The 23,709-nt window shown below is 37.0% G+C and overlaps 1 protein-coding gene across 1 annotated transcript in view; it reads right to left on the bottom strand.

Annotated features, from left to right (window-relative positions):
- The window catches only part of RAB18 (RAB18, member RAS oncogene family), a 36,636-nt gene extending 13,543 nt beyond the window's left edge, over window positions 1-23,093 (bottom strand). The window contains exons 1-2 of the mRNA XM_032847119.1: window positions 22,870-23,093; window positions 17,016-17,071 (exon numbers count right to left, since the gene is read on the bottom strand). Of these exons, the coding sequence (XP_032703010.1) occupies window positions 17,016-17,071; window positions 22,870-22,937 (124 nt within the window). The 5' untranslated portion in view covers window positions 22,938-23,093. The remainder of the gene's footprint in view (window positions 1-17,015; window positions 17,072-22,869) is intronic.
- Between the last annotated feature and the right edge of the window lie 616 nt (window positions 23,094-23,709).

Below are 23,709 nucleotides of genomic sequence, written 5' to 3'. Positions count from 1 at the left end.
ACCCAGGCCCTGCAAGTCCCCCATTTCATCTTTCCATCGTCCCTCTGGGGAATCTCCTACGCAAACTTTAGCTTTCATCTGCTCAAACTGCTTCTTCTTGGTTCTTCTGTTTTGCAAGTGGCTCTTAATTTCCTTTTAATGATAGCCACACTGGGAGTCTTTTTAATAAATCTGATTTTGCCAACTTCTTACTAGATTTGATTATCTTTTCAACTTCTTCATGTGGATGACAAGCAGCTTGTAACAGAAGCTGAATGCCTAGGGAAAAAAAAAAAAACAACAACACACTCCTGTGTATTTCTTCTACTCTCCTACAACACTGAACACTTGTGTGACCATATTGTGAGAGGTTTTCCCACAAGCAATTCTCAACTCTCTGGGGACATCGGTGTCTTATAATTCAATTCAGTCTGATAGAGTCAGATCTCACAGGGGAAGGGCTAATTAATAATAAGTCCTATAAGACTACTGCCCTCCCATTTCAGATGCCATCCCAAATCCAGGTTGTTACCTGTGCTTCTGACCACTTGGCTATTAATCAAAGCTTCCCACAATCCCCTCCTTTGACTGGATTAATTTGTGGCTCACAGAATTCAGGAAAAGCTCCTTATTAGAGTATCATTTTATTACAAAAGGATATAACCCAGGAATAGCCAGATGGAAGAGACAAATAAAAACTATGGGGAAGGCACAAAGCTTCCATGCCCTCTCCAAGTATGCCATCTTTCCAGAACTTCCATGTGTTTGCCAAAACAGAATTCTCAGAACCCGTAAATTTAGCATTTTTATGAAGGTTTCATTATTTAGGCAAGACTGATTAAGTCATCGTCCTCCAGTGACTGAATAAAATCTCCCAGCCCTCATCCCTCTCCCCTCCCCTGAAGTAGGAGAGGAAAGAGGGGGACTAAAAATCCCAACCCCCTAATCACATGGTTGATTCTTCAGGCAACCAGCCTCCACCCTTAGAGGCTTTCCAGAAGTCACAGCACCAACATAAACTCAGGAATCATTGAAAGGGGCTAGTTATGAAAAACAAAAGACATCTTTACTGCTTTGATCAGTTAAGAAAATCAAAGGGTTTTAAAAACTCTGTGCCAAGAACCAAATATATATTTCTTATAAATCAAAATATCCACAGAAGAATTGTAATTTTGGCTTTTTCTTGTTGTTCATTTGGGCTTGCACTTTTAATAGTTAATTCAGGTTTTTTACAGTAATCTTTTTAAGGCAGATGAGTATTTCAGTTAAAACTAGACATTACAGTCAATAAAACCTTTAAAACAAGCAGTAAATGGAACATGAAAGTTTACCAAAGATAATATCAACTGTATTATACAGAGACACTCATCAGTGAGACATCAGAACACATCAATGGAATCATATGCCATGTCAGAATTAAAAAGCAATCAAAAGAAATTAACTCAAAACTAACAAAAATGGGGCGCCTAGGTGGCTCAGTGGGTTAAGCCTCTGCCTTCGGCTCAGGTAGTGATCTCAGGGTCCTGGGATTGACCCCCCCAGCAAAGATGCTTCCCCCTCTCTCTCTGCCTGCCTCTCTGCCTACTTGTGATCGATCTCTCTCTCTCCCTCTGTCAAATAAATAAAATCTTAAAAAAAAAAAAACCAAAGATGCTAGAATTAGCAAACAAGAAATTAAAAACTAGTTTAAATGGATAGCCCGTGTTGAAAAAGTGAAGTAGACATGAGATTGAAAAGACCCAAATCAAACATCTAGAGATGAAATGACAATGTCTGAGATGTAAATTACATGGGATGAGATTAACAAAAATCAGACATCACAGAAGAAAACATAAGTGAATATGAAGACACAGCAATGAGTGCCTGGATGGCTCAGTCAGTTTAGCAGCGGCCTTCGGCTCAAGTTATGATCCTGGGGTTTGGGATCAAGCCCCATGTCAGGCTCCCTACTCAGTGGGGATCGTGCTTCTCCCTCACTCTCTGCCTCTCCCCCCAGCTTGTACTCTCTCACTCTCAAATAAATACATAACATATTTTAAAATAAATGAGTAAAAATCAAAATCAATGAAACAAAAATAATTGGTTCTATAAGGAAAAAATCAATACACTGATAAATTCTAGCCAAAGTGATCAGGAGAAACAAAAAAACCAAAAACTGCCATTATAAAGAATTTGAGAAAGATCACATCACTACAGATTGCACAGAGGTTAAAAAGCTACCAAGGAAATGTTATAAACAAGTTCATACCAAAAAATTTGACAATCCAGATGAAATGTCAATTTCCTTCAAAGATTAAAAACTATCAGAACTGACTCAAAAAGAAACAGACCACAAACAAAATACCTAAAGAATATAAACAAAAGGAAATCAAAACATGTCACTATAAAAAATCAGCTAAACCCAAAAGGCAGCAGTAATGGAGGAAACAAGGGAAAAAAGTGTGTAAGACACACAGAAAACAAACAGCAAAAGTTCAGAAGTAAATCCTTCCTAATCGTAATTATATTACAGGCAGAGATTAGCAGACTATATATAAATATAATATATAAATATATACATAAATATATATAAAAGATCCAACTGTACGCTGTCTATAAGAGACTCACACACCAAAGGAAAGATCCTAATAAATATGAAGCAAACACTTACATAACTGAAAGGAGAAATGCAGTATTAGTTTTAGATTTTAATATACCACTTTTAGTAATAGATAAAACAACCAGAGAGATAAGACAGAAATAGGATTTTTGAACAACAATACAAACCAGTAAGACCCAATAGAACATTCTACCCAACAACATCAGAATAAAGTTTTCTCAAGCGCACATGAAAACATTCTCCAGGACAGACCACATGTTGTCTACAAAACAAGTATTAATAAATTTTAAAAAAGGGGCGCCTGGGTGGCTCAGTGAGTTAAAGCCTCTGCCTTCGGCTCAGGTCATGATCCCAGGGTCCTGGGATGGAGCCCCGCATCAGGCTCTCTGCTCGGCAGGGAGCCTGTTTCCTCCCTCTCTCTCTGCCTGCCTCTCTACCTACTTGTGATCTCTACCTGTCAAATAAATAAAATCTTTAAAAAAACAAAAAATAAATAAATTTTAAAAGACTAAACTCATATGAAGTATTTTTTATCATCATGTAATGAAACTAGAAACTGGTAAGAGAAAGAAAAATGGGAAATTCACAAACATGCACAAATTAAATAACACTCTTTTAAACAACAACTAATAGACTAAAGAAGAAATCGTAAGAAAAATTAGAGACTACTTTGAGACAAATGAAAACACAGTACACCAAAACTTGAGATGTAGCAAAAGCAGTGCTAAGAGGGAAACTTATAGCTATAAGCACATACATTATAAGAGAAGAAATATCTCAAATCAATAACCTAAGTTTATACCTTAAGGAACTAGAAAAGAAGAGCAAACTAAGTGCTATAAAAGGAAGGAAATAATAAAGATCAGAACCAAGATAAAGGACAACGGGAACTGATACACAATAGAGAAAAATCCATGACCAAGGGCTGGGGTTTTTTTGGTTTGTTTTTACGAAAAGATCAACAAAACTGACAAGCTTTTAACTAGACTAAGGAAAAGAAGAAGATTCCAATTACAAAACTCAGATATGAAAATGGGGGCATTACTACTAATTCTACAGACAAAAAAGATTATAAGAGAATATCATGGACAATTATATACCAATAAGCTGGATAAACTAGATGAACAAATTCCTGAAAACACAAAATTGACAAAATTGACTTATCAAGGAAAAGAAAATCTGAAGAGACCATTAGTAATCAAAAACATCCCAACAAAGTAAAGCCCAGGACCGCAAAGTTTCACTGACAAATTCCACCAAATATTTAAAGAGTTAACACCAATTCTCGCTTTTCAAAAAACAGAAGGGAAAGGAACACTTTCAAGCTCATTCTAAGAGGCTAGAACTATTCTGATACCAGAACCAGACAAAGATGTTACAAATAAAGAAAACTACAGACCAATATCCCAGAGGAATACTGATGCAAAAATCCCCAGTAAAATACTAGCAAACTTAATTGAGCAGCCTATTAAAAGGATTACACACCATGATAAAGTGAGTTGTACTTTTGTAACTTAAGACTGGTAGATTACGAGCAAATCAATCAAAATAATATATCCCATTAAAGAATGGATGGGGGGAAAAATACATGATCATCTCAATTCATGCAGAAAAAGCATCTGACAGAACTCAACATCCTTTTATATGATTAAAAAAAAAAATCAACAAACTAAGAACAGAACAAAATTTCCCTAACATGATAAAGGCTATATAAAACTCATAACTAACATATTCACTGGTGAAGGACTGACAGCTTTCCCCATAGATCAGAACAAGACAAGGACATCTACTCTCACCTCTTCTATTTTACAGAGTACTGGAAGTTCTCGTCAGAGCAATCAGGCAAGAAAAGGAAATAAAAGGCATCCGTATTGGAAAGGAAAAAAATAAAATGACTTCTGTTCAAAAACATGATCTTATATACAGAAAATCCTAATTCTCATACATACATACATACACACACAAACACACACCCCAAACAAAAAACGTGTTAGAACAAATGAATTTAGCAAAGTTGCAGGATATAAAATCAACATGCAAAAATCAATTGCATTTCTATATACTAGCAATGAACAATCCAAAAAAGAAAAATTTAAAAACACATTCCATTTACAGTAGCATCAATAAAAAATTAATTGGGAATAAATTTAACCAAGGACTTTTAGGCCTGTACACTGAAAACTACAAAACACTGCTGAAAGAAATAAAAGAAGACATAAGTGGAAAAAGTGTATTTATGAGTTGGAAGACTAAATATTGTTAAGATGACAATACTACCCAAAGCAATCTACAGTTTCAACACAATACCTATAAAAATTCCAATAACTTTTTTTTTTAAAGATTTTATTTATTTATTTGACAGAGAGAGATCAAAAGTAGACAGAGAGGCAGGCAGAGAGAGAGAGGGAAGCAGGCTCCCCACCGAGCAGAGAGCCCAATGTGGGACTCGGTCCCAGGACCCTGAGATCATGACCTGAGCCAAAGGCAGCGGCTTAACCCACTGAGCCACCCAGGCGCCCCTCCAACAACTTTTCTTGCAGAGAAGAAAAAACATATTCAAATTTATATAAAACAAACAGTACTAAATGGCAAAACAATACTGAAAAAGAAGAATGAAGTCTAAAGACTCACACGTTCCAACCTCAAAACTTACTACACATCTAAAATAATTAAAGCAGATGGTACTAGCATAAGGACAGACATTTAAACCAACGTAACAGAAGAGATAGCCTAGAAATAAACCCTAACATAGAAAGCCAATTGATTTCCAGCAAAGGAGCCAAGACCATTCAATGGGGAAAGGACGGTCTTTTCAACAAATGGTCCTGGCAACAGTGAATATCCATATATAAAAGAATGAAGTTGGACCCTTACCTTCTACCACACACAAAAGTTTACACAAAATTAACAAAGACATGAACGTAAGAACTAAATCTTTAAAATTCTTAAAAGAAATTATTGGGAAAATTTTTCATGACACAGGATGCAGAACTGATTTTTTGGGTATGACAACAAAAGCACAGGCAACAACATCAACAACAAAAAACAGATAAACTGGACTTCATCAAATTTACAAACTTATGTGCATCAGAAGACACTATCAAGAGGACAAGACAAACCACAGAGTAGGAACTATTTGCTAATCATATAGCTGATAAGGGATTAGTATCACTAATATATGAAGAACTATAATTCAAAAACAATAACAAAATAACCTAATTCAAAAATGGGGAAAGGATTTGAATAGACATATATACAAATGGCCAATAAGCACATGAAAAGATGCTAAACATCATTATCCATTAGGAAAATGCAAATCAAAAATCAAACCTACATGAGATACCATTCTTCATACCCATTAAGATAGCTATTAAAAAAAAAAAATAAAAGGTGACAAGGATATAGAGAAACTGGAACCCCCGTGCCTTGCTTGTTGGAATGTAAAATGGTAGAGTCACTGTGAAAAATAGTTTGATGCTTCCTCAAAAAGCTAAAAATACAATTACCATATCATGCAGTAATTCCACTCTTAGGTATATACCCAAAAGAAGTAACAGCAGAAACTCAAACAGATACTTGCGTAACAATATTGATAACAAAACAGATACTTCACACCACAAGGCTGAAGCAACTCAAGTGCTCATGAACAGATGAAGATAAACGAATGTGGTTTTTACATATCATGGAACATTATTCAGTCATAAAATGGAATGAAATTCTGATATATGCTACAACATAGATGAACCTTGAAAACATTAAACTAAGTGAAATTAGCTACTCATAAAAGGACAAATACTGTATAATTCTAGAATAGGCAAATTCATAAAAGCAGAAGACAGAATAAAGGTTACCACAGGCTGAGGGGGAAGTGGAATGAAAGCTATTGTTTAATTGGTGCAGAGTTCCTGTCTGAGGTGATGAAAAAGTTCTGAAAATGGATAGTCGTGATGGTTGCAAAACAAAGCAAATATACTTACTGCCACTGAACTGTAAACTTAAAAATGGTTAAAATGGTAAATTTTATGTTTATTTTACCACAATAAAAAATAAATAGGTAACTGGAGAGTCCTGCATCTATTAAAGAAATTGATCTATGATTAAAAACCTTTCCATGAAAAAAACTTCAGGCCCAGAGTGAATTCTACTGAACATTTAAACAATAATCCATTCTAAACAAACTCCTCCAGAAACGTGAAGAAGAGTGAATACTTTCTTAGCCATTCTATCAATTGTACATTACCCTGATACCAACACCAAAGACATTATAATTAAAAGCTATATAGACTAATATTCTTCATGACTCAGATGAAAATCCTAAACAAAATTTTATCATAACTAATCCAAATATGTATTAGAGAACAACACATCACAACCAAGTGGGTGTTATCCTAGGAACAAAAGGTTGACTTAACACTGAAAAAAATCAATAGGAACTTTACTACATTAAAAAAACAAATTTCATATGATCCTCATCAAATGCAGGAAATGCACTTAACAAAATCTAACATGCATTCCTGATAACACCTCTCAGCAAACTAGAAACAGAAGGGAAATTTCTCAACCTGATAAAGGCATCTATGAAAAACATACAGATAACATCACACTTAATGGTAAAAGACTGAATATTTTTCCTCTTCATACCAGGAACAAAAGACAAATACCAGCCCTCTTCACTTTTTTAAGGAAAAAAAAAATAAAGCCAGGGCAGTAAGACAAGAAATAAAAAGAACCCAGATTGGAAAGAAAAAAAATGTTAAAATTCAATGGAACCTACAGGATTAAAAAAAAATAAATAAAAAAACTCCTAGAACTAATAAGTTTAGCAAGGTTGGAGGATACAAACTAAATGTCTAAAAAAAATCTACTGTATTTCTATATATCATCAGTGGACAAAGGATTTTTTAAAATTTTAACATTTTTAATAAAACTCTATTAAATATTTAGGGCTAAATCTGACAAAAGATGTAAAAGACATATAACTACTCTGAAAGAAATTTTTAAAGACCCAAATGACTGGAGACACATAATTTGTTCTGTGATTGTAAGACTCAATGTTGTTAAAAGGTCAATTCTCCCCCAAATTGATCTATATAGAGTCAATGCAACCCCTATAAAAATCCTAGAAGGCTTTTATTTTTAAATCAACAAACTGATTCTAAAAGTCATTGGGAAATACAGATACTAGAATCAAAATATCTCTGAAAAAAGTAACAGAATTGGTAAACTAAGAATACACGACTTCTAGGCCTACTATAAAGCTACAGAAATCAGGACAATGAGGCACTGACATAGACAAATAGATTAATGGGATAGAATAGAGTCCAGAAATAGATTCACCATATATAAACAACCAAGTTTTTAGAAAGACGCAAAAGCTATGCAGTGCAGAAAGGACAGTCTTTTCAATGAATAGTTTTAGAACATATAAGGGGGAAAAAAAAAAGGAAAAGAACAGAACTTCGATTCATATGCTTTACACTGTATACAAAAATTAATTCAAAGTGAATCACAGACCTAATGTAACACATGAAACTATACAACTTCTAGAGGAAAACATAGAGAAAAATCACTGCAATGCTCTGTTAAGCAGAAAATATAACACTGAAAACATTAGAAAAAATTGACAAATGGGATTCATCAAAATAATAAACTTCTGCTTTTAGAAATAAACTGTTAAAGAGAATGACAAGAAGAGCCACAGTCCAAGAAAATATCAGCAAAGCATATATCATGTAATAAGGGGTTCATATGCATAATAAACTCTCAAAACTCAACAATAAGAAAAAATAAAAAATGAACAAAAGAATTATTCACATCACACACACTCAAAATATAGCTCAATAGATAGCAAATAAGAACTTTTTAAAAAGACTTTTATTTTTATTTTTACTTATTTACTTGTTTGACAGAGAGAGACAGAATACAAGCAGGCAGAGCAGCAGACAGAGGGAGAGGGACAAGCAGGCTCCCTATGAGCAGGGAGCCCGATGCAGGGCTTGATCCCAGAACCCTGGGATCATGACCTGAGCTGAAGACAGACTCTTTAACGGACTGAGCCAACCAGGCACCCCAGCAAATAAGAACTTTAAAGACACTCAACATCACTGGTCATTAGACAATGCAAATTAAACCACAATGAGACTAGCAACACATACATACCTATAAGAATGGTTAAATTTTTAAAGTCTAATCATGCTAGGTGTAACAGGTGAGGATGTGGAAACAGGAACTTTTATATACTGCTAGTGGATATGTAAAATGACACAATCACTTTATTAAGAAATGGATGAACTATTTTCCAAACTTAAACATGCATTTACCGTATGATCCAGCAATCCTATTATTGGGTATTTACTCTAAAGAAATAAAAATTTATATTCATATAAAATTCTGTACCTAAATGTTTACTACAGGTCTATTCATAACCACCAAAAACTGGAAACAATCCAATGTCCTATAAAAAGTGGATGTGAAACATCCACAAAATGGAATATAACCCAGCAGTAAAAAGAAACAAACTACTGGCATGCAAGAGCATGGATACAGCTCAATGGCAATATGCTAAGTGAAAAAAAGTCTGAAAAGTTTACATTAAATATTCCATTATAGGACATTCTCAAAAAGATAAAGTTATAGTGATGAAGACTCGCCAGTGGTTGCCAGAGGCTAGAGGCAGGGGAAAAGTATGACTAAAAAGACACTCGTTTTTTAAAATTATGGAACTGCTTCATATCCTGACTGTAGTAATGATTAAATAACTATATACATTTGTATAACACATGTTAAAATTCAAAAAACTATATAACAGAAAGGGGTCAATTGTACTGTATGGTAATTAAAAAAACAAAAGCACTGTCTACTCTTATGCTAGGAATATAAAATATAAAAAATATTTTGTAAAAGAATAAATTACCAGAGAACATGTATTACAAAATTTCTGCTTCTTTTTGATTTACGATTTACTTTGCTACTAAGTCCAAGACTGATTCTGTAAAACTGTTCCATGCGCTTTTGAAGTAATGAGTTCTTCACTCAAAAGATTTAATTGGGGCACCTTGATGGCCCAGTTGGTTAAGTGACCAACTCTTGGTTTCCGCTCAGGTCATGATCTCAGGGTCATGAGATTTGAGCCTTGTGTCAGACTCCACATTTAGCACAGAGTCTGCTTAAGACCCTCTCCCTCTCCTTCTGCCTCTTCCACCCCCATCCTATCCACCTACCCCAGCCAGGATCTCTATCTCGATTAAATAAATAAATCTTAAAAAAAAAAAAAAATGTGTTGACTAAGGGGTGTCTGGCTGGCTCTGTCAATAGAGCATGCAACTCCTGACCTTGGAATGGCAAGTTAAAGCCCCATGGTCAATGTAGGGATTTTTAAAATCTTAAAAAAAAAAAAAAAGAAAAGTTTATCAATTGTGTTCTTCTATTTTCCTATGGTCTCATTTTTATCTTTTGGATCTATTTAATTATGAAAGAGATTTAACAAGTCTCCTAATATAACTGTATTTTCATCAAACTCTCATGTTTTGAACAGGTTTTGCTCTTATACATAACATCTATGTTTGGTGCCTACTTGTTATGATTGTTACAGCTACTTTGTTAATAAACTGGGCCTCTCATTATTACATACTATCTTATTTCATTATATCCAGTGCATTAACCTTAAATTCTACTCTAAATTACATTATATTACCACCTCTGTTTTTATATTGTTTGCATTTGCCTAGCTCATCCCTTTATTTTCAACCTTTCATTATTTAAGTACTCTTCAAGTCCATCTGACAATGTGAGTTACTAGAATTGGACCTATTCACATGTAATTAACTGATATATTTTAATTCTGTTGCTTCCTTCTTCTGTTCAACATTTTTGACATTCTGTTCAAATCTGTGTTTGATCCTTTTTATTTCTGTATTACTATGTCGTGATTAAAAGAATACCAAGTTAGAAGTTAGGAGGCTGGGTTTAGTATCTGCTCTCTTACTGAGGTCTAGATAGGCAGAAGCCTAACCTCCTTAACTCAGTTTCCTCATTCTCATCAAGGAATATAAAAATTCCTGCTTTACCTGCTAGTTACTTTGGAAGGAGGGAGGGTGAGAACATCAGGGTAAGATGACATCAAGAGGGGTACTATAAAAGCTTTAAGGATCCCATGGAGAAATGATTATGAGGACCTAGATCCCCAAAACTGAGTTTACAAACTTTAAAAGTATCAACAATAAAATGAGGTAAGAGCTCTGCTACCCCAGAGGACAGAGTAAATATATTTTAATAGTTGAGAAGGAGGGAAAGCTGGGCATGAGAAAAGATGTATAAAACCTTATGAAGATTAAAGTTTTTGAGATGAAGAATAATGTGGGAAGCCAGGGCTTTTTTTCATGACTACTTAAAGGGAGATATACAGTATGATGGTTTTTTTGGCAAAAAGTAACAGCGGAAAAAAAAAAAAGTAATAGCGAGATAAAATATGTTTAGGGAGGAGTGCCTGGGTAGCTCAGTTGTTAAGCATCTGCCTTTGGCTCAGGTCATGATCCTGGGGTCCTCGGATTGAGCCCCCCATCGAGCTCCCTGCTCAGCGGGAAGCCTGCTTCTCCCTCTCCCACTCCCCCTGCTTGTGTTCTCTCTCTCTCTCTGTGTCAAATAAATAAATAAATAATCTTAAAAAAAAAAAAAAACCAAAAGTAGAAAGGAGAGAAAGAAAAAAATGAAGCAATTTATCAAACAATTAAATAAATATATGCCTCAGGGTGCCAGGGTGGCTCAGTCAGTTAATGTCCAACTCTTGATTTCAGCTCAGGTCATGATATCAGGGTTGTGAGATCAAGCCCTGTATCAGGCTCTGCACTGAGTGTGGAGCCTGCCTAAGATTTTCTCCCTCTCCCTCTGCTCCTCCCCCCACTTCAATGTGCTCTCTCTTCTCTCGCTCTCAAATAAATAAAAAAAATATTTAAAGAAAAAATAAAGAACTTGTTTCAAATTTTAATTTAAAGAAATAAATTTTCTAATTTTTTTTATTTGAAAAATGTTTTACTCAAGGCACTTTTTATTCTGAGTCACCTAAAACAAGGTACATTAAAAAATAAAAAACTTTTAAAAAATAAAAAATAAAAACTTTAACATGAAGCAAATGTTGCCAATTTAATAAGCTTATATAAAATCAGTGTAACTAATTTCCATAAGCAGAAAAAGAAACCTGATGCCTTTTGTTTTTCCAAACACCCCTTGAAGTAAAAACAAAAAACCCAGTCAAAATATTCTTATAATTGTGTGTGTCTGTGTGTGTTGTGTATGTGTGTATTTATTTTTGTCAGAAATAGTATCTTGGATTATACGTTTAAATATTTGTTGTCTCACTCTATTTCTTCTTCTGAGATTCAAATATACATATGCTGAATTTCCCTTTCTAATTTCCATATCATTTTTTCTCTCCAATATGTTTTAACATTTTCATTCATTTTGGTAAATTCTACCCACTTTTTCCATTTTTACCTTCTATTGTCTTTTATTTTGTTTTTCACAGTCTCTACTATCCCTTGTGATTCTTCTAATTTCACCTTTATTTCAGTGATGGTTTTATTTTCTTACCTTATTTTTCCTTCCTCTCCATCAGCCTACATTGCATTTTCTCATGCAGTCTCACTATCTTTTCCTGAACTCTTGTACAACTGCTTTGTGCTTCCAGTGGTAAATACTTCCAAAAACTGTTTTACGTTCATAGCAAAACAGCTAGGCATGATTTTCATCTTCTCTACAGAAATATTTTTTCTGCTGAGTATTCATCTGTCTGTTGTTTTTCTGTTTCTTTCTTTTTGATTCTTGAGTGGTCGGGGTGGCCTAAAGCTGAAATCCTTTTCATAATTCATCTTTAAAGGAGGTGAAGTTTTTCTGGACAAGCTATTTGTAAGAGATTCATGCAGAAGGCTACTGTGGTTCTAGTTCTTGACCATCAAAACTATGTTTTGGTTCAAGGTTTCATATGAGAATCATTTAAGTTTTTCTATTTGTTTGCTTTTTTTACTTTTCAACAACCAATGGACATAGGCAGCCTTGAGGTTTTCACAATGAAAAGCCATTACTTCCCCTACTGCTTCAGAGACAGACAAATTAAAAATGTCTTGTTTGTGTGATTCTTTGTTTGGTTTCATCTCCCCAACTTCTTAGAATCAAGCCAGGTGCAGAAAAACTCCTGCCATTAGCTTAAAAAAACAAAACAAAACAAAACAAACAAACAAGAAAACCCATTCTGCTTTTGCAAACAAGGGATTTAGGCTTTGCATCTCAGGGTGGGCCTTTCAGGTTCCTGAAGCTTCTCTTGCTGGTTCCACGCTCTGCAGTTGTGGTATCCTCACTCTACTTCTTCCCACATACAGCCTGCTTAGCCTCACTGCCTTTGGCAGCCATTCCACCTATTTTGTGGCCTAGGATTTTTAGCTTTCTTCTATTTTAGTGGAATATGGGGTTTGTGTTTTAGTTTGTCCCTCTCTTTGTTGTTATTCTAGTTAACCACCAGAAAGCAAAAGAAGAAAATGCCAACTTTACTGTACTGTCCTCGGATTCAAAATCCAACAATTATGTTAAAAGAATATTTTATACAACATTGAAACTTGAATGTCTCACTATATTACTGAAAGATAAAGGTGTGCTTTCCTATTGGACAGCTCTGTATAGAAGAATGAAGCTTGACCATTCTCTTACACCATACACAAAGATAAACTTGAAATGGATAAAAGACCTCAATGTGAGGCAGGAATCTATCAAAATCCTAGAGAAGAACGCAGGCAGTAACCTCTTCGACATAGGCCACAGCAACTTCCTTTAAGACATATCTCCAAAGGCAAAGGAAACAAAAGCAAAAATGAACTTAAGACATATCTCCAAAGGCAAAGGAAACAAAAGCAAAAATGAACTTTTAGGACTTGATCAAGATAAAAAGCTTCTGCACAGCAAAGGAAACAGTCAATAAAACAAAGAGGCAACCCATGGAATGGGAGAGGATATTCGCAAGTGACACTACAAAGGGCTGGTATCCAAGATATATAAAGAACTCCTCAAACTCAACACCCCAAAAACAGATAATAATATGAAAAAATGGCCAGAAGACATGAACAGACACTTTTCCAAAGAAGATACACAAATGGCTATCAGACATTGTGTATGAAAAATGTTCATCACCATTAGCCATTAGGGAGACTGAAATCAAAACCACATTGAGATACCACCTTACACCAAGTTAGAAAGGCCAAAATCAACAAGACAGTAAACAACAAGCATTGGAGAAGATGTGGAGAAAGGGGAACCCTGTTATACTGTTGGTGGGAATGCAAGTTGGTGTAGTCACTTTGGAAAACAGTGTGGAAATACCTTAAGGATTAAAAATAAAGCTACCCTAGGACCCTGCAATTGCACTACTGGGTATTTACCCCAAAGATACAGATATAGTGAAAAGAACGGCCATCTGTACCCCAATGTTCATAGCAGCAATGGCCACAATCGCTGAACTGTGGAAAGAGCCAAGAAGCCCTTCAACAGACGAATGGATAAAGAAGATATGGTCCATATATACAATGGAATATTACGCCTCCATCAAAAAGGATGAATACCCAACGTTTGTATCAACATGGACAGGACTGGAGGAGATTAAGATGAGTGAAATAAGTCAGGCAGAGAGAGTCAATTATCATATGGTTTCACTTACTTGTGGAGCTTAAGGAATAACACGGAGGACATGGGGAGAAGGAAAGGAGAAGGGAGTTGGGGGAAATCAGGAGGGGGAGACGAACCATGAGAGACTGTGGACTCTGAGAAACAAACTGAGAGTTTTGGAGGGGAGGGGGGTGGAGGGTTGGCTGAGCCTGGTGGTGGGTATTAAGGAGGGCACATATTGCATGGAGCACTGGGTGTGGTGCATAAACAATGAATTTTGTTACACTGAAAAAATAAAATAAAATTTAAAAATATAATAAAAAAAAGAAAGAAAAAAAAAAGGTGTGCTTTCCTTACTATTTTACCAGTAAAATACTAATTTTCCACAAAACACTAACTTTTACAAGGCCAACAGCAACTGAACTAATTGTTTAAGAGTTCATGTGTATATTAGTTATAACCTCAGGCAGAAAATAATCTGATGCCTAAATGTAAAAGATACCTTCCAAGACCCAGAGCCCATTCGGGGAACAAATTATGTACATCATTAGTAAGCCACTATCTTCGTATTTATTTTTAAAGCAGACAAAAAAGCCTTTTTAATAATGAGGACAATACATAATTTGTCATCGTCCAACTCTCCAGATTTCATTTGGGTTTGAAATGAAGAGAGATAACTTTATATCATATATTGATCATTCCCTTAGTAAAATTTTAACTCTAGGCAAATTCATTTTCCTGCCAGTTACTACTCTTCTACTCCTTGCTATCCATTGTTAGGCATGTACAGAGTGAAATGAAGATTTATTACTAATTGTTTAAAGAACAAATAATAGGGCTCCCTGCTCAGCAGGGAGCCTGCTTCCTCCTCTCTCTCTTTCTGCTTGCCTCTCTGCCTGCTTATGATCTCTGTCAAATAAAAAAAAAAAAAAATCTTAAAGAACAAATAATATAGCAAAGCCAAATTAAAATAGATTTTAAATTACTTGTGCTTTAAATGATTCCTTTTCACACACATAAATGTAAATCTGTAAAAGTTAATATGCCACACAAAAGCTAAATAATGCCTGGTATAACCTATTAAACATTTAGAAGCACTTTGAATTCATATTGATAAAAAGAAACAAAAAAGACCTCTTCCTTGCAGAATTTTAAATAAGAAATATAGACAGAATGATGGAATCTAAAAAATCACTGTTTGACAACCACCACAGTTAGAATGACAGGGTGACACTTTAAAGAAATTTGGCATATATCACCTTAAGTAACCAAAGTCCCATCACCAATCATGGTACAAATATATGGTACAAATACACATCATGCTCTGAGAAGCACTTTGTGGAATTCCCACCAAAAATCCATAAACTGAATTTAACCACAAGGACATATTTGACAGATGCAACTGAAGGATGCTCTACACAACTGAGCTGGTGTGTACTCAAAAAATGTCAAGGCCAGGAAAGACAAAGAAAGATCAAAGAACTGCCCAGATTAAGACACTGAAGAGAAATAACAACTATACTCAGTTGTGATCATGGACTGGATCCTGGACCAGAAACAATTTTTTTTCTTTTGCTAAATAAGACATTAGGAGGACAATTAATGAAATCTGTCTGTATACCGCAGAATTATATCCATGTTCATTCAGGAAATACACATTAAAGTATTTAGAGGTTAACCTTGTCTGCAATTTTACTCTCAATTCAAAAAAACCAAGAACACTGTGTGTGTGTGTACTTAGAGCATGATAAAGCATATGTGATAAATATTAACATTTGGGGACATATAAGAATTCTTGTACTATTTTTACAACTTTTCTCTAGTATGAAATTACCTAACATTTGAAAAAAAAGAAAAAAATACAAATCCCCACACTCAATAAATGAAAACAAAGCCAGTTAAGAGAAACTCTTTATTTTCCCTAATAATAATGCTAGGATCACATTTATTACATTCCACTCAACAGATCACGAAATTTTAGAGCTGTAAGAAAAACACATTGTCTCTCACCAAAACTCTTCCATTTATCGGTGAAAACAGCGAGGTTAAAGGACTTCCTCAAGATCTAGACAACTGGTTTAAGGCAGAGCCAAGACCACTCCCCTACTCTGACTCAGCTCTTCCACAATGCAAGCTGTCTCTTCATGCCTTTATATTGTCATCTACTCCCTGAACATGGGTACACACACTAAATAGCTCAATCTTCTCATATATTCTAGTGAGCTAATGGGGCAAACCACTTTCTAGCAATCTAAATTTCATTTTAAAAAGGCATTTAGGTATTATTGCTCCTAATGATATTTAATAACTAATGTCAGTAAACATGTGAGTTCACAATATACGCAGGATATAGTAGCAAATGCTAAAAACGCAGAATTTAGACACTCTACTATTAGGTGATACTGGTAGGTCCGTGATGATAGACACCAAGTCCATATTATTCATCATTATAACCCCACCCTTAGGAGAGTGCCTGACAGACAATAAATACTCAGATAACTGCATGTTGCTAAGTGAAAGGCAATCCACAGTACAAGAAAAAATGTATGTACAGACAATCGTAATATCCGCGGTGTTAACCAAGTGCCATGAAACAACAAATGAGTTATTTTTGCTTGATGAGATCTACAAAGACTCCAGAAATGTAATGAAACTAGTTAAGCCTCAAAAGACAAAGAATTCAAAAGACATGGAAGCAATGGGGTGGCAGATGGAGGGTAGAAAAATTTAAATAAAACATACTGAAGGCAAGAAAATACCTAGCATTTCTACTGAACTTTAGACATAGGCTTACCTATCGTTGCGGCAAGTTCTGGATCAAAAGTATCATCTGTGAACCTCAAGAGCAGGCTAAAAAAGATGTTAAAAAGAGAGATTAGAAATTTGTCTTTTCTCCTAACCATTTCGCAAATGTTCATGATTATTACATTTTGTCACAAATTAGACACAGATAATGGGCGCCTGAGTGGCTTAGTCGTGATCCCAGAGTTCTGGGATCAACCCCCACGTTGGGCTCCCTGCTCAGCAGGGAGTCTGCTTCTCCCTCTGCCCCTCACCCCATTCGTGCTTGCTCTCGCTCAAATAAATAAAATCTAAAGAAAAAAGAGCCTCCTTTAAAAAATAAATTAGACACAGATAAGAAGAGCTAATGTAGGTCTGCTCCCACAAACACTGCCTCACCACAGGTACATAAAGAGGGTTTAAATTATTGGAAAGGCAATGAAAGCATCCCAAGAGCAAAGCAGTTTACTCACTGTATTCCCCATGCTCTCCTACACAATTCCCAAGTGTGAAAAGATTTGGGTTTGGGTTTGGTTTTGATTTTTGATTGTTATGGTTTATCCTTGTGAGAAAATAGAATCAGCAACATGTCATACTGCAACATGGAGAGAAGAGGTGAAAATCAGTCTCTTGGAACGCAACAAATTAATTTTTTGTTTAAATCTGATGCGCACTACACTCTGAACTCAAGTGAAACAGAAAGCTGTGAAAATCTATCATCTGATAACAAGTAGTAGTAGGACTACTACCTAAGCGGGAAGAAAACATACAGTTAAAAGTGAAGGTAGATCACACGAGAGCCAGAGGAGGTAACTCTAGCAAATGCTAGGTAGGGTGTATGAACTCAAGTACGAACAGGGAGTTCTGAAAGCTTTTATTAAAAAAAAAAAAAAAAAAAGAATGGAAAGAACTGCTCCACATTTTGAAAAGTTAATGCCAGCAAAAAAAATGCAAGAAAATTAATCGAAGACAACTGCCATGGTTATGGTGACAGTAAGAAGGACTAAACCTAGGAAATAGTAAACTAGAAAGAAAGAGATGAAATAATAGCAAAAGACACCATATGAGCAGGAATTTAAGAAATGAGACAGAGGATCACAGGGGAAGAGAGGAAAAAATGAAACAAGAAGAAACCAGAGAGGGAGACAAACCATAAGAGACTCTTAATCTGAGCCTCACTGGGCAGAAGGGGAATGGGGAGATGGGTAACTGGGGGAAGGGCACTGTGGAAGGTATGTGCTGTAATGAGCACATACAATAAGACTGATGAATCCTGTATGGATACAGACCTGTATCCCTTAAACAAATAATACATTATATGTTACTTCATTTAATTTAAATTTTTTTTTAAAAGACACCATATGAGTATTCAAAGAACTTATATATTCCAGAATTATTTATTTAATATAAGATGCAAGTGTCAATTATTAGAAGCTCTTCAAAAATGCAGTTTAAGCTTTTGTTAAAGCCCTAGATTTATAAAATTAATCTTCATTCTCATTATCTCCTTCAATAGGACAAGACTGTTCTATCGAACTGCATGCATTAACAAAATCAAGGATATAGCTATCAGATGTCTGAAATGCAAAAAAAAATTTATGCATATTTCTGTAGGTTGTAATTATTACTGCTAGAGATTTTTTTTTTCCCCAGAGTATAATGCAACACATAATGGCCTTTTGGCCATTCAAAATCCAGTGCCATTAATTGTATTTAAAAGATTAACTCTCCCTTTTTTGGTTTTGCTTTCTTGTGTCTATCATGAAACCAGCACCACAAAAGTGAAATAACAGATTTTCCACTTAACATTGTACCCTCTTGACTATAACTTTGTTTATTCCAATGTGAGTCAGGTGACAACACTAACAAGAATCTTAAAAGACGGCACTTGTAAAAAATTTTCTTCTCTTCCCAACAGTAAGTTTTTAAATTAACAAAAGTAAAAATTTCACTAAAAATTTAGTTACTCATACTTAAGAATGGAAAAGGTAAGTATCCATTCTTAGTCACCACACTAAATAGTATTACATAAAAGAAACTTGCAGAGTAGCAGTGGCAGTAGTAATAATAATACCAGAATAATACAAATAATAACAATGGTATTGGCCATTATTTATTGAACATGAACAATGTGCCAGACACTTGAGCCAGTGTTTCTTCTTACATAATTGCTAATCCTTATGATAATCCTCGTCATTAAAGGTCCTTTGTCAGGAAAGGCAGGGAACTGATACGGTACAAAGCAACAAATTTTAATACTGGCTTTAAATGTAAGATCTTAGCCAGGGGTATACTGTTAGCTGGAAATGTATTAAAAACTCTATGTGATGCTATTTTCTAGGCAGAGAGTCTATTTCCCTGTTAAACATTTTAAAGACTCCACAACCAGAAAATGGTTAAGAACCATGCTTTAAAGGATATATAGTTAAGCATTCGTATTTTCAAAGTCAAAGGAACAAAACACTCTCCACACAGAGCTACAGGTAGAAGGAGTAACTACCTCCATATCATTTAGAGGGAACCAAATTTATAATAAACAGTGTGATCATAAATAGTATGCATTTCTTAATTTACACCTGAAATTGGCCAAAAAGGATGTGGACACACAAGAAGGACAGCAATTTAATTAACAGAAGGTCTCTATAATCCCTCCCAGATTCTGAAACACTTTGCTACTTCTTTACTTCACCACGGCTAGCCACAGAATCAAAGCATCTTACACATTTAATGTTAGATAAGGTTTGAGGGATTTCTATTCCAACCTCATTTTTCAAACAAAAAAGACCTAGAATGTTCAAGTATCACACACAAGGTCACACAAGTGGCAACACCAGTTTAATAATCTTGATCTCCTGGCTGCTACCACACATGCTCATCACACTCCAAAAGTCTGAAATAAACTGGAAAAATAACACACTAATTTGAATTACTTAAGATGTCCTTTCTCGTGCAACAATACAAATGGTATTTCACTTCCCTTAACTCTAGATCTGTAAAGAAACAAACTTACTGGTCAGAACAACCCTTAGAGATTATATCCTGGACAAATGTTTGTGTACTTAGTCACCTTAAAAGGAACAGGCTTCTATGTTAGTAGAGTCATTTATTCTCATCATACCCAGAAGAATAAGTGTTCAAGGTTGTTTTCCATAGCAGAGCACATGCACCAATAATGGTCATCTAGCTAGGAAAATAAGCCAACTTTCTCCCTTAACATAATCCTTTCTTGAAAGAGGTAAAGGTTAAAATTTTGCAGTGAGCAGCTGAAAATTCACCATTAAGTACTGAGAAAAGTTTGGAGCAGATTAGATCCAAACAAGTTTGTCTGAAGGGAGGGAACTAAGGAAACGGATAAATCCGCCTAACTGATTTAACACTAAAGGAAGAACCTCAATTACGTAAACACTCTAAACTTCCAGAAAATTTTAACACAGTTAACTGGTCACTCATCCAATACCTTTAGGAAAATGCTGCCAACCAAACTTGGAGTGGGCTGAACCACATGAAATGACATTCAACCATTCCTGACCTCAAAATCAGCCATTTCCTATGCCTTAACCTAAATGAGGGTCACATCTCAAGAAAGAAAGATCACGAGGCTGTAGAAGTCCTACTAAGGCAATGCTCAAAATATTAACTTTTTAACCCTCAAACAGTGATCATGAAAAGTACTTTATTTAGTCCTTTATTTTTTTAAAGATTTTATTTATTTCTCTGAGAGAGAAAGAGAGAGAGCGCGAGCGCATGAGCCAGGGGAGGGGCAGAGAAGCAGACTCCCCTCTGAACAGGAAGCCTAAGGCAAGGCCAATCCCACAACTCTGGGATCATGAACTCTAGGATCATGGACTGAGCCCAAGGCAGACGCTTAACCAACTAAGCCACCCAGGTGCCCTATTCAGTCCTTTAAATAATGCATACATACACACACATACACACTCCCCATACTATTTTGCTACCCCACAGTATCTCTTTAATTCATTCCTTGTTATGTACAAGTCCCTCACTCCAATATACACTGAGGTAAATGAGAAAAATTAGAAAATTATTAAATGAGAAAAATTAGAAAGCATACTGTCACACTTTTAAAGTATAAAAAATTGCAGAACATATTACAGAACAAAATTCAAATTAAAGAAGTACAACTTGGGGGCATCTGGGTGACTCAGTCGCTAAGCGTCTTCCTTCGGATCCGGTCATGATCCCAGGGTTCTAGGATTGAGCCCCGTATAGGGCTCCCTGCTCAACGGGAAGCCTGCTTCTCCCTCTCCCACTCCCCCCTGCTTGTGCTCCCTCTCTTGCTGTGTCTCTATCAAATAAAGAAACAAAATCTTTTTTTTTTTAAACTATTAACTTCATTTTATTCCCACTTTAAAGGTTTTGATCCTATCTTTTTTTCTGTTTTTATAAACATATAATGTAATTTTATCCCCAGGGGTACAGGTCTGTGAATCGCCAGGTTTACACACTTCACAGCACTCACCATAGCACATACCCTCCCCAATGTCCATAATCCCACCCCCCTCTCCCATCCCCCTACCCCCAGCAACCCTCAGTTTGTTTTGTGAGATTAAGAGTCACTTATGGTTTGTCTCCCTCCTGATCCCATCTTGAGAAACAAAGTCTTTTTTTTTTTTAAACATTTTATTCATTTATTTGACAGAGAGAGAGTTCAGATGTAGGCAAAGAGGCAGGCAGAGAGAGAGAGAGAGAATGAAACAGGCTCCCTGCTGAGCAGAGAGCCCCAAGTGGGACTCGATCTCAGGACCCTGAGATCATGACCTGAGCTGAAGGCAGAGGCTTAACCCACAGAGCCACCCAGGCGCCCCAACCAAGTCTTTTTGAAAAAAAGGTACAACTTGATGAAGCGACCTGAAAGATAAGTTTAGCAGCAGATGTAGCTAAAATATGAAATTAAAGCTCCTGGAATTGGAATATTGTTTAACAATCAAGACAGCCAAGAATATAACCTAGTAATCATCATCATCATCATCATCATCATCATCATCATCATAAGATGGCAAGGAGAACTTCACCTGGAGAACTTTGTTCTAAGGCTTGGATGAAATCACAACCCGCTTGCAACACTCACTGGGCGTCATTGTTCTTACCTGATACTCCACTACTGTCCATTATTCTTTTCCCTCCAGAAAAAGTCAAGAAAGAATACACAAAACACTAATTCGCTCTTTCACCTCTCAACGATGCGGCAGAATGCGAAGGAACAATGACACTTTATTCTCCAAGGCGGTCCGGAGCTTAACCTCTAGCATCTCCGACTAAAGCGAATTACTCAAGGAGTCAGAAGACCCAAGAGTTCCTTCACAGCTGACTCAGAGGCAGAGAGAGAAGCGGCAATGGGCGGCACCGAAACAGGCCAGGAATGCGACCCACGGCGTCGCGGAACTTCCTGAGTGGAATACTACGTAGTCAGAGAAAGCCGGACAGAAGAACCAAAGTGCTGAAGTTACAACTCAACTCGCGGGGTGACCGTGAACCTGAACCCCAGGGCCGAGTCCGAGCTCCGCTCGCTGCCACACTCGGGCCCGAAGCCGCCCGCCACGCCCTGAGCTCCTCGGCCGCGAAGCCGCCGACCGAGAGGCGGCCCTCGGAATTGTTTTTGTCTTTGGTACGACAGGACGGGAACGTATCCAGACAAGTCGGGCCAGCCAGGGGCCGACAACCAGGCGACAACCATCCGCGCTGCAGAACCGCGCGGCGGAGAGGCCCGGGAGAACCAGCAGAGCCCGCCCACAGCCCGGCCCGCACCGGCCGCCGCCTTTACCGTTCCCGACGCGGCCCAGCAGACAGCGGCCACGGAGGCACAGAGAGCCCCGCCGCCCTCGTTATCGCCCGCAGACCCGCCTCACCTAGACTTGCCCACGCCACTCTCGCCGATGATGAGGATCTTCAGGGTGGTCAGCACGTCCTCGTCCATCCTGACGCCGCTCCGCTCTGAGCCCAGCCGGCCACCCCGTTCCGGTTCTCAACCCTTCACCGGAGAGAGGTGCCCGCGCATGCGCAGCGCTGCACGTCTGCCACCTTCCTTTCTCCCCGGGTGTTTAGGTTGCAGAAGTCCCGGTCGCCCCAGTTCCGCCTCGGGGAAGCTCTGCGTCTGCGCAAACTCAGTGTCCCAGGCGTCTTTCCGGAGAGCTTATTCATCCTCTACGCAAGCGCAGAAGGGAAGGGTCGCGTGTGATTTCGCCCTTTTGTAGGCGGTTACGCCTCCCCTGCCCTAAACTAACCCTCCTTCAGTGGTGTACTTGGAAAGGACCGAGCTGGCAGAGCATAACGCTCTTTTATTTCAGCAGCTGCTCGTAACAGGTGCAATGCAATAGGAAAAGCTTGTGCTTGAAGGCAGATGTCTTAAATTTAGGTCCCAATGCTACCTGATGAGGGATCGGAGCAGGAAAATATTCACCCTCAGACCAAAAGGCTGACCTGCGGCCTGCATAGTTGTTGTTTTTTTTTTTTTTAATATTTTATTTATTTATTTGAGAGAGAGAGAGACAGTGAAAGAGAGCATGAGCGAGGAGAAGGTCAGAGGAAGAAGCAGACTCCCCGTGGAGCTCGATCCCGGGACTCCAGGATCATGACCTGAGCTGAAGGCAGTTGGCAACTGAGCCACCCAGGCGCCCGCCTGCATAGTTTTGATAGGGTTCAGATATGTGCTGCTTGCTATAGTCTCACGACTACCTGTATGTCTTACT

This window comes from Lontra canadensis, unplaced genomic scaffold, assembly GCF_010015895.1.
Source record: "Lontra canadensis isolate GAN:19392208 unplaced genomic scaffold, GSC_riverotter_1.0 scaffold185, whole genome shotgun sequence".
Lineage (NCBI taxonomy): Eukaryota > Metazoa > Chordata > Mammalia > Carnivora > Mustelidae > Lontra > Lontra canadensis.
This window is presented reverse-complemented; position numbering and strand designations above follow the sequence as displayed.